Source organism: Haplochromis burtoni, unplaced genomic scaffold (genome assembly GCF_018398535.1).
Source record: "Haplochromis burtoni strain Fernald_Lab_line unplaced genomic scaffold, NCSU_Asbu1 Contig_27, whole genome shotgun sequence".
NCBI lineage: Eukaryota > Metazoa > Chordata > Actinopteri > Cichliformes > Cichlidae > Haplochromis > Haplochromis burtoni.
Genome location: NW_024582388.1, coordinates 3,352,098 through 3,369,486, shown reverse-complemented (window position 1 = coordinate 3,369,486; position 17,389 = coordinate 3,352,098). Strand labels below are relative to the sequence as shown.

The following is a 17,389-nucleotide window of genomic DNA, read 5'->3' as shown; positions in this document are numbered from 1 at the left end:
TCGATACATATGCATACCGAACCGAAAGCACTTCTCAGCATGGCACCTCAGACGTGGTATTATTAGCACTGAGAGAAATGCAGGAAGATAATAATCAGCTCAGACGAGAGGTTCAGACACTGCTTGGTGCTCTCTCTCTCCGGTCCTCAGCCCTCCAGGCATTGCCGGCTCCCCAACCTTCTGCATTAGGCCCCAGTACCCAGGACCAGAGGCAGTCCTTGTGGACTGATTCCATGCCTCAGTCTCCTCATCCTGACCATGCCTCCAGGCACTACTCACACACTGTACCTTCCTTTCACATACCAGAGGATGACATACAGGATTTACTTTGGCTAGAGGCATCACTTCCACTTGATCCTCAGAGTGCTGAGCCATTCCCTGTTCCACCACCTCCGGTGTCAGAAATTCCTGCTAGTGCAGCAGCCTCAGCTCTTTTCAGACGTGCGTCACCTTATCAGTACAGTCAACTTCCTGTGACTGAACAGGTCAGGAAAATCAACGTGAAGGACGAGTATGGCCCTGGAGCATGGGTGAAGAGGCAGGTCACCCCTGAATATGCAGAGCTATACACCTTTCAGCGCCAACAACCAGAAAGCTTCCGGGAGATGTCTGGGGACCCGCCTCGTTAGCCGCCAACTGATTCCAAAGACTGGAGGAAATATGGTCAGCACGAACCTCTACCGAGTACAGAGACCGTGTACCGGGGACCAACACCACACATTCCATACTTCACCTCTGATGACCCCAGCCAGTTCGCTCGTTTGTGAATGGCACTTGACAATATCCTGCCTCATGATGCAACTGAACGTTTCAAGTACCAGATCCTAGTCGATCACCTCAAGTTGGAAGACGCCCCCCTGATTGCCGATTCCTACAGCAATAGCCGCTACCCATACAGCCAGACCATGTCATCTCTGATAGAGCTGTATGGTCAACCTCACAAACTTACCCTGCAGCTGATCTTAGACGTGTTGTTGGAGTCTCTGGTACGGAGTGGTGACAGCCGAGCATTCCGTCTTTTCGCCCTCAAAGTGAGGGGTCTTTTCGCCCTCAAAGTGAGGGGTCTCGTGGGAATGTTGGAACAGCTTGGGAAAGAGGGGAGAACAGAACTAGAGTGTGGGTCACACGTTACCAGACTGCTGTCCAAACTGCCACACAGTCTTCGAGCGCAGTTTAAGCGGTTCATCAATCCTCTTCAGACACCCATCCCAACCTTAGCAGATTTGGCAGAGTGGCTTGAATATGAAGTCCGCATCCAAGATGATGATGTGTATTTCCATCAGCCTCAGCAACCTCGAGAGCCACATGTGGATTGTGGGAAGGTGCCAGACCCAAGCAGAGATCTACAGCGGCAACCACAACTGTCTTATTGGGCTACGACCCTCCTGCTAAAGGACCAGAGCCTCCGAAACAGGCATCACGTCCAGTTTCCAAATTGGGGAAGCCAAAGAAATTCTGCCCTTTCTGTAATAATCTTCAGCACAATTTCAATCAATGCACAAATTTCAAGAAGCTCAATACAGAGCAGAAGTTGTCTTGGATTCAGACAGGCAAGCGGTGCTGGAGATGCGGAAGGGACCATCCAGAGGCAAAATGCTACCTGAAAGCTAGATGCAATGCAGTCAGGTGCATTTGGAGACACTCCATGAGGTTAATGCATCACGATCCACTAGCTCTGACAGACCGGCGGAGGAAGCGGTCCAACCCATCACGTACTACGTTGAACCAACCTGGGGGACCAGTTGCATGCTACTGAAAATGGTCAGGGTGTGCCTCTACAACGGCAAAAGGAAGCTAGAGACATACGCCATCCTTGATGATGGGTCAGAGTGCACAATCCTTCTTCACAGTGCTGCCCAAGAGCTGGGCCTTCAGGGAATGAGGGAGGAGTTGGCGCTTTGAACCATCCGACAAACATTAGAACGGTGGAAGGACATTCCGTTTCCTTCTCTATAGCCCTCGGAAACGGTTCCGGATCCAAAGAGCATTCACTGCCACTGAGCTTGGGCTCGCCAAACACTCACATCCAGCACTGCAAAGGTCCTACCACCACCTGCGAGGTCTTCCACTTCGTTCGTTCCACCAAGCTCAACCATTATTGCTGATTGGCTCTGACTACCCACATCTCCTGACTCCAATAGAGCCTGTACATCTGGGTCCATGGGGAGGACCAGCTGCACTCAAGACACGGCTGGGTTGGACTCTGCAGGGTCCAGCCAAGGTTCTTCTACATCAAGCCTCCACTCCTCAGTGTCTATTCACAAGCACCCTGACTCCCAGTGCTGAACTTCTCAGTAATGTAGCCAAGCTCTGGCAGATGGATGTTCTCCCATACCAGAATGAGAAGGTGGCCACACGTTCAAAACAAGATACCATGGCTGTCAAGATGCTAGAGGAGAAGATATGCCGATATACCGCCCCGTTGCTGTGGAAAGAGGAACCAGTCCTGCTTCATTCCACTAAGGACTCTGTACTGGGTCACATGTGAGCCACGGAGAAGCGCCTCCTGAAGAAGCCTGTACGAGCAGCCACCTATAACCAGGAAATTCAGAAGCTGGTGGATGCAGGCTATGTGAGTAAACTGACCATCGCGGACATGGATATAGATGGCAACACCTGGTACATACCACACCACATGGTTCATCATAATGGCAAGGATCGCATTGTCTTCAACTGTTCTTTTGTGCACAATGGTACCAGCCTGAATCAGCATCTCCTAGCTGGTCCTACCCTCGCCTCTGTCAGTGCGCCCCAGGGCAGCTGTGGCTACAATGTAGCTTGCCATCGCCAGTGTGTGAATGTGTGTGTGTGAATGGGTGAATGACTGAATGTAGTGTGAAGCGCTTTGGGGTCCTTAGGGACTAGAAAAGCGCTATACAAATGCAGGCCATTTACCAGGCCATTTACCCTGGGCTAGATGCTCCTGGGTGTGTTACTTCGCTTCCGGGAGTATCCCATTGCGGTGAGCAGTGACATCAAGGGGATGTTTCACCAGGTCCACCTCTTGACTCAGGACAAGCCTTTCCTCAGTTTCCTCTGGAGAGATATGGATTGCACGAGGCAACCAGATGTCTACGAATGGCAGGTGTTGCCTTTCAGGACGACATCCCTGCTGTGCCACCAATGCTCTGCAGCAGCACGTTCTGGATCACAGCAGCCCCAGCGAAGATACCCGTCACACAGTAGAGAAATGTTTCTATGTTGACAATCTCCTCCAGAGCTTCGCATCATTTCCCAAAGCCCAGCAACTGGTCAACAAAATCCAGCAGTTGCTGCTCACCAGTGGCTTCGAATTACGACAGTGGGCTTCTAACTACCCAGAACTCATCAGTCATATGCCACCTGGATCAGACTCACAGAGCAGTGAACTGTGGTTTTCCCCCAATGGGACTGATGTACCAAAGCGGACTCTGGGCCTGCAATGGCACTGTCAGTCTGATGAGTTCAGATATCAGATTTGGCACACCAAGCAGTTGGTGGAACCCACAATGCGCAACATCTATCGGGTTCTGGCCAAGCAGTATGATCCGCTTGGCCTCCTCATTCCTTACACCACTCGGGCCAAAATCCTGGTGCAGCATCTCTGGCGGAAAAGGAGAGACTGGGATGATCCGAATCTGCCAATCGACCTGCTGAAGCTGTGGCATGCATAGGAAAGTGAATTGATTCAGCTCCCTGATGTCTCCCTGCCACGTTGTTATGTGCAGCCAGAGACAGACCTATCCCTTTGCAAGCAGAGCATCCACATCTTCTCCGATGCATCTGAGAAGGCATATGGAGCTGTAGCCTACCTTCGGACGGAAGATCATATGGGGGGAATCCAGGTAGCCTTCCTAGCCGCGCTGATCTCGATTTGCTCCCGTCCGTCAACAGTCCATTCTGAGGTTGGAGCTCTGTGCTGCTCATGTGGGAGCCCAGCTTGCTGCCGTTCTCAAGAGGGAACTCACCCTTTGTATCTCAAGCATTGTCTATTGGACAGACTCCACTACAGTCCTGAACTGGCTCCAGTCCCAATCCCAGGCTCCAGATATTCAAGAGCTAACTGAAGGGGGCCTGTGGAGATATCCTGCCGACAACATCACTCGGGGATTACTGCTCTCGCAGCTCACCGCTCATCATCGGTGGCGCCGGGGCCCACCTTTTCTCTGGCAGATGGCATCATACTGCCCAGAGCTCCCGAACCACATTTCCCTTGATGATTCATCAGAGCTACGGAAGGATAGCTTCTGATGTTGCTTCTTTCGGTGGCTTCCAGGACTTGCTGGAAGATTACGTTCGAGCTGTCCATGGGACAGCTGCCGACTCGACACCCACAGCAGAGAATTACTGGCAAGCAGAACTAGCATTCCTCCGGAAGGTACAGGAAGACAGTTTTCCTGAAGATTTTGTTCGGCTGTCATCTCACAAACCGGTAGCTGCCAGTAGTCGCCTACTTGCCTTAGCTCCTGAGTATGACCCAGAGGCTCAACTGATTCGGGTAGGGGGCGGCTTCGCAGATGTGAAACCCTCAGTCAAGACATCTCTGCTTGAACTTTCAACTGTGAACCTCTTAGATCCAACCTTGGGGGGCTTCGCAGATGTGAAACCCTCAGTCAAGACATCTTGCATCCTGTCGTTCTTGACCCTCAGCATCTTATTACAAAGCACATCATCCAGGATTGTGATCGCAGGCTTGTTCACCCAGGCTCCGAGAGGGTCTTTGCTGAGCTCCGGCGCAGGTTCTGGATACTTCGAGGACGAGAGGCCGTCCGGAAGCACCAGTACAACTGTCCTGAATGCAGGAGGTGGCGCAGTCAGCCGGTCATTCCCAAGATGGTTGACCTTCCCTCATCCAGTTTAAGACTTCATCGCCCAGCCTTCTATTCAACTGGGGTGGACTGCTTTGGTCCATACCTTGTCAAGATGGGGCGGCGTACCGAGAAACGGTGGGGGATCATCTTCAAATGCCTAACCACCCATGCAGTCTACTTTGATCTGCTTGCCAGCATGGACACTGACTCATTCCTGATGGGACTGCGTCGTTTCATCGTGAGACGTGGGAAGCCCTTCGAACTACTGTCGGATCAAGGTACCAACTTCAAAGGTGGTAGCTCTGAACTCCAGGAGACTTTCAACGCCCTCGGCCCAGCTCTGAAGTCACAGTTGGCCAGCCAGCAGATTCATTTTCGTTTCAACCCTCCATAGGCTCCACATTTCGGTGGTTCCTGGGAACGGGAGACTCGTTCCATCAAGTCTGCGCTGCATACCATTCTCGGCTTGCAGCCTGTCACTGAGGAAGTCTTTAGGACGATACTCAGCAAGGTAGAGAGCATCATCAACTCTAAGCCGCTAGGTTATGTCTCCTCAGACATAGCAGATGCTGATCCAATCACTCCCAACATGTTGTTGATGGGGCAGCCTCATTCCAGTATGCCACAGGTCGTCTACCCAGAAGCAGAACTCCTGAGCCGCCGTAGGTGGAGGCAGTGTCAAGCCTTGGCGGATCAATTCTGGATCCACTACATCCAGAATTATCTACCTTCACTCCAGATGTGGCATAAATGGCAGCAGGAAAGAGATGAGTTGACTGTTGGCACTATCGTTCTCATTGTGGACCAGCAGCTCCCTCGTGCCATATGGCCAGTTGGTAAGGTCATCCAAGTCATCCCTGGAGCAGATGGCAGGGTTCGGAAAGTTCAGATACAGGTTGGAGACAAGACATACACCCGACCAGTGGCTCGAGTCATCAGACTCACAGCTCTTCCACCGGAGTCTACTGCCTGACCTTCCTGAGTGAAGTGCACCTTTGCTCCGCAAAGTTGGGGGCGGCTGTACAAAAGGCCAGCCCGTCGGCTGAACCGACGAACAGAGCCACATCTGCCGAGTAAATATATCAGCATACAGCTGCCGACTAGCCAATGAGCGGTGAGGCAACCCATCTTCTTCACCAATCAGAAGACACAATTCTACCTCATCATTACGCACACACTTCGACGCAGAGTTCGGTCGGAGCTGCAGGTGGGGAGAGTCAGTAGAGTTTTACTCACCGTGTGGATTTTCGTTCCTTGTGCTGTTAGCAGTGTGCGTCCATGAGACTGTAAGTTTCTGTGTTTATCCTGTTTGTTCTTTGCTGCAGCCATTATCCTCCCTTGTTTAAATCCTTGGCGCACACTTTGTTTACCGAATGTTACTGTCCAAGCAGCCTCTGCCATGCGGTCATTAAGGGACCGTCACTAATTTCTCATGTTGGCTATAGTGTAAAGTGCCTAGTTAGGATTTATGTAAATAGTAAAATTAGCATTTGTTGATACTCCCTTATTTTGGTTGAACGTTCCACTACCCAGTATTGTTTGTATTGTTGTATTACACATTTAATTCACTCTGTTCACATAATCATGGAAGACATTTATGTTCTTTCCAACAGAAACCACACCATCACTTCACCACACGGCATATAGCATTTTACAGCCTGTTAAATCCCCTCACTCACATTATGGATGTGCAGTGTTGGGAAGGTTACTTTTAAAATGTATTCCATTACAGAATACAGAATACATGCCCCAAAATGTATTCTGTAACGTATTCCGTTACGTTACTCAATGACAGTAACGTATTCTGAATACTTTGAATTACTTAATATATTATCATGCTTTTTACAACAACGTGAATGTACTATTGCCGTGTGATTTATTACTATTACTGAAGGTCCGCGACTCCGAACTGTAGTAAAGGGACCTCTGACTAATACGGCGGGGTCCCTGTCAGCTCGTAGCCGAAAACTAGCTTTACTTTGTTGTCTGGGTCAACTTTTCTTGCGAGAGACAGAGAGAGGCGTTGAAAGTCTGCTCCAACGGAACTTATTGTTTTCGGAGGAAAACACGAACACGGTGTACAGTCGAGTCTTAATAGCTTGGCTGAAGTGGTTTTTATTATATTTACATGCTTCCAGCTCTAGTTTTTCCTTGATGACAACTCCTACCTTTCCACTCCCCTTTTTCTCTCTCCCTCGTCGTGCTCACAGACCCATAACGTGTATGGCAGTCCATTCTCTCTGCAACACGGACTACACTGCCCATGATGCTACATTCTTTAGAGCTATGCTTGTAGCATTCTGCCTGTTAGCTTAGCAAAACAACAACAACAACAACAACAACAACGAAAAGGCGCTCTCTCACCTAGGAAACACACAGTCGCAGAGAGAGAGAGAGAGAGCGTCGCCCTGTGACCATGGCAACCGTAGCGCTGCCGCCTGGAACAACAGAACGTAGCTGTCAAACAAAACCCAAACAGTCCTGACCCGCGACAAAATGAAACGGGAAAGTACCGCAGTGTAATCCATTTATTTCAACAAAGTAACTGTATTCTGAATACCACCTTTTTAAACGGTAACTGTAACGGAATACAGTTACTCATATTTTGTATTTTAAATGTGTAACGGCGGTACATGTATTCCGTTACTCCCCAACACTGTGGATGTGTACCTCGGATTCTTGTTAAATTAATGAGTGAACAGCAGATACCTGGGTGGCAGTGGATATTGTGGATAAGCCATCTGTTCTTATCGGACAACCCTGTTGAGATTGTGGATTCATAGAGTCAGCACCTTATCATCTTCATTATTCATAGTCAGGAGGTCAAGTCCATCCCTCTTAAAGTGACATTCTCCATTACAATGGTGTTTCACCTCAGTTTTAAGTAGAAACTCAAGAAACTCAAAGAAGTTCAGTTGCTTTCTTTCCAAGCTCTTTAGACCAACACACTGGGTTTTTTTGGCTGGAAAGGTGGAGGTATTAACATTAGAGTTGGTTGTGGGACTCACTTTTGGAGCCAGCCCCGTGTTGCCACTGAAGGTATTGATTTTTTTGGGCTCTTGCTTTAAACCCTGGCTGTTTCCATTTGGACAGGTACCTACTTATTTACCAGTTATTTTCCTATGTGTGTGTGTCACACACTTAATATTAAATATCTATACCAGATTTTGCAGCTTCTAATAGACGTTGGCATTTTTCAGCCTTGACTAAGAAGAGGAGCTACACCAACAGGGTGGCTAAAAATAAGTTTAGAGTTAAATAAAATGTTCAAATTGGATCATATGGGGACTAAACCAAAGCATAAAAACATGAAAGTAACACACAAACATCTGTTAATCATGTGGTTTTATTGAAACACTGGAATACATTTTCCTTCAACACTGATGCGGTTTCCACACTTGGAACAGCAAAGTATAAAAAATGTAAAGACTACAATCCTAAGATCATCTAGACTGAGAGAAACCTTTTTATTAGATTTCTATAAGCAGTACAAAACAAATAGATGTAATGAATATAACCTTAGCTGTGAGGGACCAGCATTAGTAGGTTCTTGGATATTTGGAGACACCAGAAATATAAACACACAATGAAAACATTAATACGTGCACTTTGACTATATGTTTTTCTTGTTTCTTTAAATCCATATATGTTCTTACAATAGATTATAGCTCACAGATATGCACATTCCATAACAAGAGCAAAAGCTAGCCTACCAATCATCTTTAACATCATGTAAACCATCACTTCTTTAAGTGGTTGAATTGTTGGGATATGAACTTAAAGAAATGACTGACTGATGCAACCCTGTCAGCTGCTTTGTGTACTGCAATGAAGTTTAATGATGCCATTAAAAAAAAGGCCACAAAAGTCAGTCACATGGCACTGCAATATTTTCTGTAACAGTTAATCTGAAATGTTCACTGATTTTCTTTTTATATATACACTTTTGACATACACTCTGCCAAAAGTATCAAACAAAAACTCAACATTAGCTTTGTTTTTATTTTTCTGTCTTATTTACATGCACACAGCATGTAAATAAGACGTGGCCTTCTTTTGGGAAATCTGTTGGTAGATTACTACTATCCAAAGCATCCCTGCATACATGAAAAATGTATTTTCTGTATAAAAATGGGAACTGATCTACCATTAAAAATTTTGAGTAATATCAGCAGATTCCAGCAATCACATTCAGGTCTCTATATAAAAGATAAGAGTCTATTTGGGTGACTGGAAGCAAATATTTGCCATTTACATGCCCCAATACATGAAGAGAAAGTCATATTGTTGTATGTGTAGACACAACCACTAACTTGCTTCCAACTCCTCCCATCTCTCTCTCTCTCTCTCTCTTTCTCTTTCTCTCTCTCTCTTCCTCTCTAAGAAATTCAGTCATGCAGTATACTTCACACAAAATTAAATTCGGCAAGGTTTCAGGGCTAATTTTTGACGTTTCAGGCCAAAAAGAGCACAAGATCTGTGTTTTGACCAGCCGAATATGTCAATCTCTACCTATGAAAAGCTTCATTCATGGTTTGAGCACACTCTCTTTTGTTTTGTTTTTTTTTAAATGCATTTCCGTATTTAACACTGCATAGTTAGGGCAGCTTGGACCATAGGGCATGCTTTTCTCCTTCTGTCTAGTTCTAGCAAAAGTCAAATCATATCATTTTAAGGGCAAATTTAAAACAACAAATTGAGTCACACAGGATTTGTCTCAGCTGTGCTATCATGCTAAAGTTTGTTCTCTAGTCTCCTATCACGGCTTGTCCTCAAGTGATACCATTAAAGTGATCAGAGTGCTAGACTGAGTATTCCACCATTTGCTTGTAGCAATAAAAGAGACAGCAATTCCAAAGCTTTTGTCAAAGTGGGCAAATTAAATTTTATTTGGAGCATACTGCTAGCGTGATTTCCTGTTTTTTAAGCATTGACAAATACTAGACGGGTGGAGTAGATCAGGTCTGCCAGGTAGAGGATGAAGTTGACACCGGTGAGTACAGCCACTGCCATGCGCTTATCCCACAAACACAACCCCGGTTGTGAGCTGCAGGTGTATGGCCTATTTTTATTCCCACCGTGTTTGGGGTCAAAGTTGAAGATAGGCCAGATGATGGTTGCTGACAGGTAGAGGACCACGGCCAGCATGGCGTAGGCTGACAGGAACCGGGGGAACGGGAAAGGCAAGCACCCGGTACACTCGCCTATACAGAGCAGGATGATGGCTGCTGACAGGATGAAGCAGATGCAGTACACGGCCATGCAGTACTTCAGTGCATCGTGACTGTCGTACAACACGGGGTCACTCACAAAGACGAAGATGACACAGGCCACGAAGGTCTCACAGACTTTCAATAGTCCAGGTCCTGTGGCCATGTAGCCGGCCACCTCACCCGGACGCGCCTTGCTGATGCTCACCTCACTTATGTAAGCAATGGTAGCCAAGCAGGAGAAGACGGTTACCACGATACGGTAGTCGCGGACCGAACTGGAGCTCGATAAACCCTTGAGGAAGTAGAGTGGGAAGATGATAGAGGCGGACAAACAGAGTAGGGCAGCGTAGCAGGCAAAGGTGATAGGGAAGTTCTTCCAGGAAACAGGGGCTTTGGTCTGCAAGCCGAAGAGCTCCACCAGAATCACGAGCAGAGTGCCGGCAAAGCTGAAGGCCCAGCAGAAGATGCACCAGTCTCCAGTGCCGTGCCCGAGTTGGGCACCATGCACGGTCACAGAGAATGCCACACAGGAGAAAGCCAGGGCTGCCAGCCGTGTCCACAGCAGAGGGCTGGAGTGGAGGACTATAGCCATAATGAGAGGTGAATTGGGCGATGAGAGAAGCAGAAAAGTTTCCTCTTATTTGTGGGAGTTTCCTCTGTCAAGCAGACAAATCTGTAAGAAGAAAAAGATAATGATTAGTAAGTGGTGTTTTAGAGTCTCATGCAACTGTTTATGGCTCTAGATGAAATATAAGAGACAACTATGCAAGACCAGCAACCTTTGCGCAAACAGGGTTCATCCGACTACATACCAGTTTCTGAGTGGAACAATTCTACCGTTGTATTTTCATGAATGACTTAAACAACAACTCAAATCCTAAAAACCCAATTCGAAACTGCAAATAATGAGTTCACTGTGGTCACAGCCCATTCACATCTGGTCAAATCAGCTGGTGAACACACCATTTTAATTTCTCTGGTAGTTTATGTCTCATACAAGCTCCAGACGTGTTCTCACAACAGAATTGAAGTACGAAGTGCAGCCTCTTCCTTTCAGACATTGCTCAATAGTCATGTCCTCAGAGATGGGTGTTATGCTACAAACTCCTCAGACCCCTGTCTGTCATCGTGTTGCAAATGTGGCCTATTTGTTCCACACCCACTCCCAGTGTCGCAAGTACAGTGCAATTTTGAATTTAAACTATGAATATAGTCTAAGGAAAGCTGAAGTCTTTTTGTCCTCTCCTTTTTTTGGGTAGAAAGTTCAGTGTAACATAGCACCAAGCAAAATTATATTGATCCTAATATCTAATATCTTTAAGGTGTTTTAATTAAATTTTATATTTGACTAGAATATTTAATGTAGTTTAAAATATTTTTGTCAGTGGTTAAAAAGTTTATATTTCTAGAAATATTTCTGGAAATGTAAGATTTAGTCCAACAAGTATGTCACTACTTGCCTGTCACTACTTCTTCAGCTGGCTACAGAGCTGCTTTCAGTTAAATTACACCCACCTGGGGTAAGAGCTGACGTTAGCATTTTACAATGACTAGAAAAAACTACAAGACCTCTAATTTCAAAAACAGAATGTGTCACTTAACTTTTTTGCTTTCATTTGGCAGTAATTTAAAAACATGGTGCTTTTTGTTGGAGACACTTTGTTGCATTAATGCAAGACTGCATATATTTGGCTTCAACCAACATCAGGTTTATGATAATTACAAATTACTGAGCAATAAACTTTGTTATCAGTGGCCAAAATAAATTAGTGGTCATACTGGACCTGGAATGGGTGTCACCGCAAAACTCATAAGTCTGTCGAGTTTGAGCAAGTCTATTTTTGGACAATGAAGAACATTTTTAATGATGAAGAGAATGAATGCACTATTATTTTATTATATATAATCTTACTTTTTTGGGTGACAGTATAAAGTGTGTTTATACTTAAACTTACTTATTAATTTCTACTTTGAGTCTTCCTCAGATTAGCAAGTTAATGAAGTAAATGAAGGTTTGATTTAACCACAGCATCCACATGACCAGAATGCCAAACTTGACGCTTCAACGCAGAAGATTACAAATCCACAGGTCTTGGGGTGTCATACTGTCACGATGGTGGATGCACATGTCAAAGTGGTCAACACTTCAAATAATCAGGTCACCATTTTTAGTGGTAATCCTTTTAAGACGAAAGCTCGAGCTCCAGACAGCTCAGGCTCAGAAGCCCCACCCACTAAATGTTCAAACCTTCTGTTTACAAGGGAAGAGAGTGGCTCTATGGTAGAACTCAAACAGCTTTTCTGTTAATTTTACAAAGCTACAGAGCTGGAAATCAGCTAGGCACACTTTAAAATGTCAGAAAACAAAATTGCCATGACAGAGCTGAATGCAACGTTTTCACTCGAAAAGTACTTAACTTGATACAAATTGATACAAAACACAGCATCGCTGTTTTTGCCTTATATCTTTTGGTACACTTATCCCTCATCCTTCTTACCGTTTGCTCAATTTTATTGCTCACTCTTCCACCCAAAATAATTAGTACTAGTGTTATCTCCAGACTTCATACCAAAAATTACTTACAAAATGCTTTTAGCGATCTGTATGCAAGTATTTTCCAGATAATATAATTTACCTCAAACTGCAACTGGTTGGGCAGCTGCACTGCACTGCAAGGTTGACAAGATTAGTCAACTTACAGAAGAGTTCATATCCTGTCATTGTGCTTGCTGTAATGCTTTTAGGAAAATTCTATATAGCAGCTGATCTACAGTGGTGTTTTGGGGGGTTGGATTTGTTTCCTTGTTTTTTTCTTTCCACATCTAACATTTTTACAGTTCAGATTCACTCTAGCAACACTGGCTGCCTTTCCTCCCTTTCCTCCCTTCCCCTCATGACACCTATTGCCTGCTTGGCTCCACAAGTGCTCCTCTCCTTACACAGCTTACACAGAGAGACAGTTATAAACATGGAGAAAAGGCCTGTTTACATTAGTCCTATTAAACATCTATGACACAGTCATGGATGGGGAGATGAAAATCTAAACTGGTGGTGAGGTATCAAGACAAAGAAGTGGACAAAAAGAGAGAAATGGGGAAAAAAAAGACCATGCAAACTGATTCAGGATGACTCACTTCACCCTAGGAGGAGGGGAACACGGGGGAAGCCCTGTGCCTTGGCCACAGAAGGACACATAGTTTAAACACAGTGATGGAGTGGAATAGCTGAAGGTTGAGTCACTACAAGGCCCCTTGCTTTCACCACTCCTCCTTTCTCTCTCTACCTCCTCCCCTATTTCTTATAAAAATTTTCCAAGTTACTCATGGGTTCCAGATGTGCTGCAGTCTGGCTGCTGCTGAACAACTGGTAACTTTGTCATGTTTGCCAAGTTTTGTCTTTTCTTCTCTTTTTCTTTCCTTGCTTTCCTCCTCGTGGTCTCATTTGGTGGCTGGCTACTCCCTCTCTTTTCCATCAGTTGTCCTCTTTCTCCCTCCCTGTTCAAAAGTCCCAACCCAGCCTGAGAGTCAGGGTACCGATTACGCTTTGTGTAAACCACTCAAAATAAATGAATATGGAGGGTCGTAATGGAAAAATCAGTCCCGCTACTCCTACTGCCATTGCTTTGCTACTTGTGGAATTGAATCAGGAAAGAATAAAGGAGAGAAAAATAGTCATGATAGAGAAAAAAGCGTGGAAAAAGTGTTGTCGCACAGCACGGAAATCACAAGGGGTGGGGAGCGGGGGTGGGGGGTGGGGGGGGCTTCCTTAAATGCAAGAGATGCTGAAAATAGAAAATAGATTATATCAGGATGTGACAGCATCATGCTCCTCTGCACAGTCGTTTTACACATATCACACGCACACACAAATGTCAAGATGTACTATCATGTCAAGATGTTCAGGAAACGAATGTTTCAGTGTCCCAGCAGAGAGGTCATGAGGTGTCCTTGTTTTGTTGGCATGACACAACGTTAGTTACTAAATTTCACCTATAATCCACTTACAGAGCTGGAGGCACAAGATGAACAAGATGAACTCTGTTGGCCAACAATTTCAGTATGTGCAAGTCAGAGCATGATGTCAATGTATTCAAAACTGAGTACTGCGTTTTGAAAGGTTTTATAGGCATTTGCTGAAAAAATCCTAAGTAGTCGAGGCACAAAATCTTTCTGATAAAAGGTACAGTGAGGATCACAATTTGCTTCTCTGAGACTGACCCACTCAACAAAAGCCACATCTCTTAATTAAAATTAAAGGAAAAACTTAAAAAAAAGAAGAAGAAATATTTAGGCATATCAGGGAATAGGTAAAAGGAGAATGTAACCCCTTTGTAAAGTAAAACATGTAAGTTTGACAGCTCTGTTTTAGTCTCATGCAGTTCATTCATTGACAGTAAAGTGGGAGTGCCACTTGCCACACCCTGCTCCAACCACAGAAACACACCACACTGCAGTCTTTTATATAGTCTCAAAAACATATAACAAACATTTTCTTTTGAAAAATCGAACTACGCGATAATATTTAGTAAAACATCTGGATATTTAAAGTAACTCCTCGTGGTGGAAAATTCTAATTCGTCGAAAGCCTGTAGATTTATAAAAATAAAAGTGTAGACTAAGTAATCAATTCTTCTCAGTAAAGTCTACCACTGTGTGCTGTGAACTTTCCTGTACACTTCTCAAAACGCCTACCTTGATCGCAAAAACACCACAGCGGGAAGTTTCCTTTCTGCTTTTCGTTGCTGCTGCTGCTGCTCTCAGCTCCTGAGAACATGCAAGTGGTAGGAGAGCCGACGATTGCAGGTCCTCAGCCCCCTGGCTGGATCTTCTAGTAGCTCAGACGAGCTGCTCCCCGCCCAAAAAACCAAATTAGGCGTCAAATGTCTGCACCGTTATTCTCGTCTGACTTAAATCATCCTCCTTCTCCTCCTCCTCATCTCCCTCCTCCATGCTACCCAGGCTACTGCTCTGTTACTCTGAGCCCTCGTATCTAATCTTCCTAATTAGTTTAATACTATTTATTGGTGCAAAACTAATGAAAAGCAGGGAATCAAAATAATGAAAAGCTTCTGTGAGTGACTGCAGCTTGATATGCTTGTTGGAAACGAGCTACCTGAAAGTTCACTTTTCATTGTGCCAGAATCCTTCTAGAGGCACGACTTGCCACCCATCGTGATATTTACTTATTTTGAACAATGACCTAAATTAATTTTAGTATCACTCAAATACATCTTGGACTGAAGTTTAAGGGAGATTTCACGAATGGCAAAGATGGTGGCAGAACCCAAGAAGCTGATAAGAGAAAATGGCTGGGAAATTAGCAATACCTTGCTATAAGCTATGGAAGCTTGTTTCCAAATCTGATTTGTATGTGCTTGTGTTTGTGTATATGTGTGAGAGAGACTGATTCATTTATTTACTTATTTTTGCCATCTGTAAGTCAGAGTTTCAGGTTATTAATCTCAAAATCTCGATTTAACATCACTTGTTTCCACTTACTTTGAAATTGCATTGCAGCATTTTGAGTTAGGACAGCTCAGATCAGCCATAATCCCAGTAGCAGTAAATAAAAATAAACAACTAAAATATAATAAAATAATAATTTAAAAAAAGATTTGATTTAAATTTTTTTATTTTTTTCCTTTCTCCTTCTAATCTGGTATTTATTCACACGTGGTCATAACTACATAAGTATTACTGAATAATTGTAGTACTGTTAATCATAATGTCACTGGACAAAAGCATAGGGCTGGTGATAGAATATAGTTCTATATTCTATTTTTATTTTACTTGCAAATCTTGTAGGCTGCTGTTTATTTTAAAGCTGTAGTTAATTATTATATTGTATATTTTACTACCAATCAGAAATATATAGCTCAGTAAGTAAAATAATCTCCAGCAGCAAAGTAAAAGTGATGTACAAGTTAATGAATCAATAATTATCATCTAACAACGTGATGTTGATAATAATGGTATCCTAAAACCTTTGTGTTACTTAAGTGGGGACATGACTTTTATATGGGGGCAATTATATAAGTATGTGTTTCGCTCCTTGGAAAATAAGTTGCTTAATGAAAACTAATGTTTAAACACTGAAAATCATCCACCTACTTTCTACACTGTATTTATTTGTGATTAAATATTCAGATTTCCCCACAACGTACCATCCTGGACACACCCCTGAGTTGCCTGATATCTGATTAGAAAATTAGACGTTAACGTTTTAGAAACCCCCACGTGAACAGTCAATGTTGTCATCTCCATCAGCGTTACTATCGCTACGGGCCGGATGTGCTAAACATTTGTCAGCGCTTCCCTCTGAATCTTTACACTCGGAGTATATTTTTTCATGCTGTTGCTTAGCAACGACACCCTGACAACCATATTTATTTGTATGGACTGTAAAACTGAGACGTTTCCTGAAAATAGAAAAAGGAAACCCCCGACCTCTGGTATCACATAGGCATTTATACAAGACTGATTTGACTTATTTAAATCGTTCACATTTCAACAATTAAGGCCCGTGGGGCTACACTGTAAAATCTAATTAGTTCCCAGAACTCAAAAAAATTGAGGAAACTCGTTGCCTCAAAAAATTGAGTAAAGCTTAGCTAAAAATGACTACATTAGGACAACTTATTTATTTGGAGTACTCTGTACAAGCTCATTTGTTCCCAGAACTCAAGAAAATTGGATCAAGTTTACGTAAGATGACCAAGTTAGGGCAACTTACTCATTTTGAGTACACTGTACAGCCTTGTTAGTTCCCAGAACTCAAAAAAATTGAGGAAACTCGTTGCCTCAAAAAAACTAAGTAAAGCTTACTTAAGATGACTGTTAGGACAACTTACACATTGCAAGTCTGCAGTATTAAGAATAACTTGATATTTCTGACTGTACAATTTTAATTGTTTACCTACTGACAAACATTTCAAGTTCAACTAAATGAAAAAACAATTTGTGGTAACCTGAATATGATTAAAAATAATTAACAACACTTTTTGTAATGATGTTAAAATCAGCCCAACTTTTATTTTCAAACACAACAAAGTATAACAGCCAACATACTGGACACTGTTCTGCTGAACAACAAACAATTATATTGCCATCACTGTTATAATCTTACAATGAAACAAAGTCTCAGATGTAATTATTCTGAAAATAAGTTTAGGCCTACCACAAGTTTGTTTTGTACTTACTTATATAATCAAAATAAAATATTTGTTGTTCTGTCACAAGTGCAGTCTCTGATTTAAACAACACATTTGTTTTTCATTCCAACACAGGAGCTGGAATGTTGTAATGTTTTAAGGATGCTTGTTTCCAGTCCAGGCATTACTGCCTGAATGACTATCATGGATCGAGGTGATCCAAATGTAGGTGGCA

The 17,389-nt window shown here is 43.7% G+C and overlaps 1 protein-coding gene across 2 annotated transcripts in view; it reads right to left on the bottom strand.

Annotated features, from left to right (window-relative positions):
- Window positions 1-14,947, bottom strand: part of myadmb (myeloid associated differentiation marker b) — a 21,262-nt gene extending 6,315 nt beyond the window's left edge. The window contains exons 1-2 of one of the 2 annotated variants that reach the window (XM_005918113.3): window positions 14,696-14,947; window positions 10,474-10,676 (exon numbers count right to left, since the gene is read on the bottom strand). In XM_005918113.3, coding sequence (XP_005918175.1) covers window positions 10,474-10,595 — 122 coding nt within the window. In that variant the 5' untranslated portion in view covers window positions 10,596-10,676; window positions 14,696-14,947. Of the gene's footprint in view, window positions 1-8,120; window positions 10,677-14,695 lie in introns of those variants that run through there. The other variant, XM_005918112.3, reaches the window with a different exon arrangement.
- Between the last annotated feature and the right edge of the window lie 2,442 nt (window positions 14,948-17,389).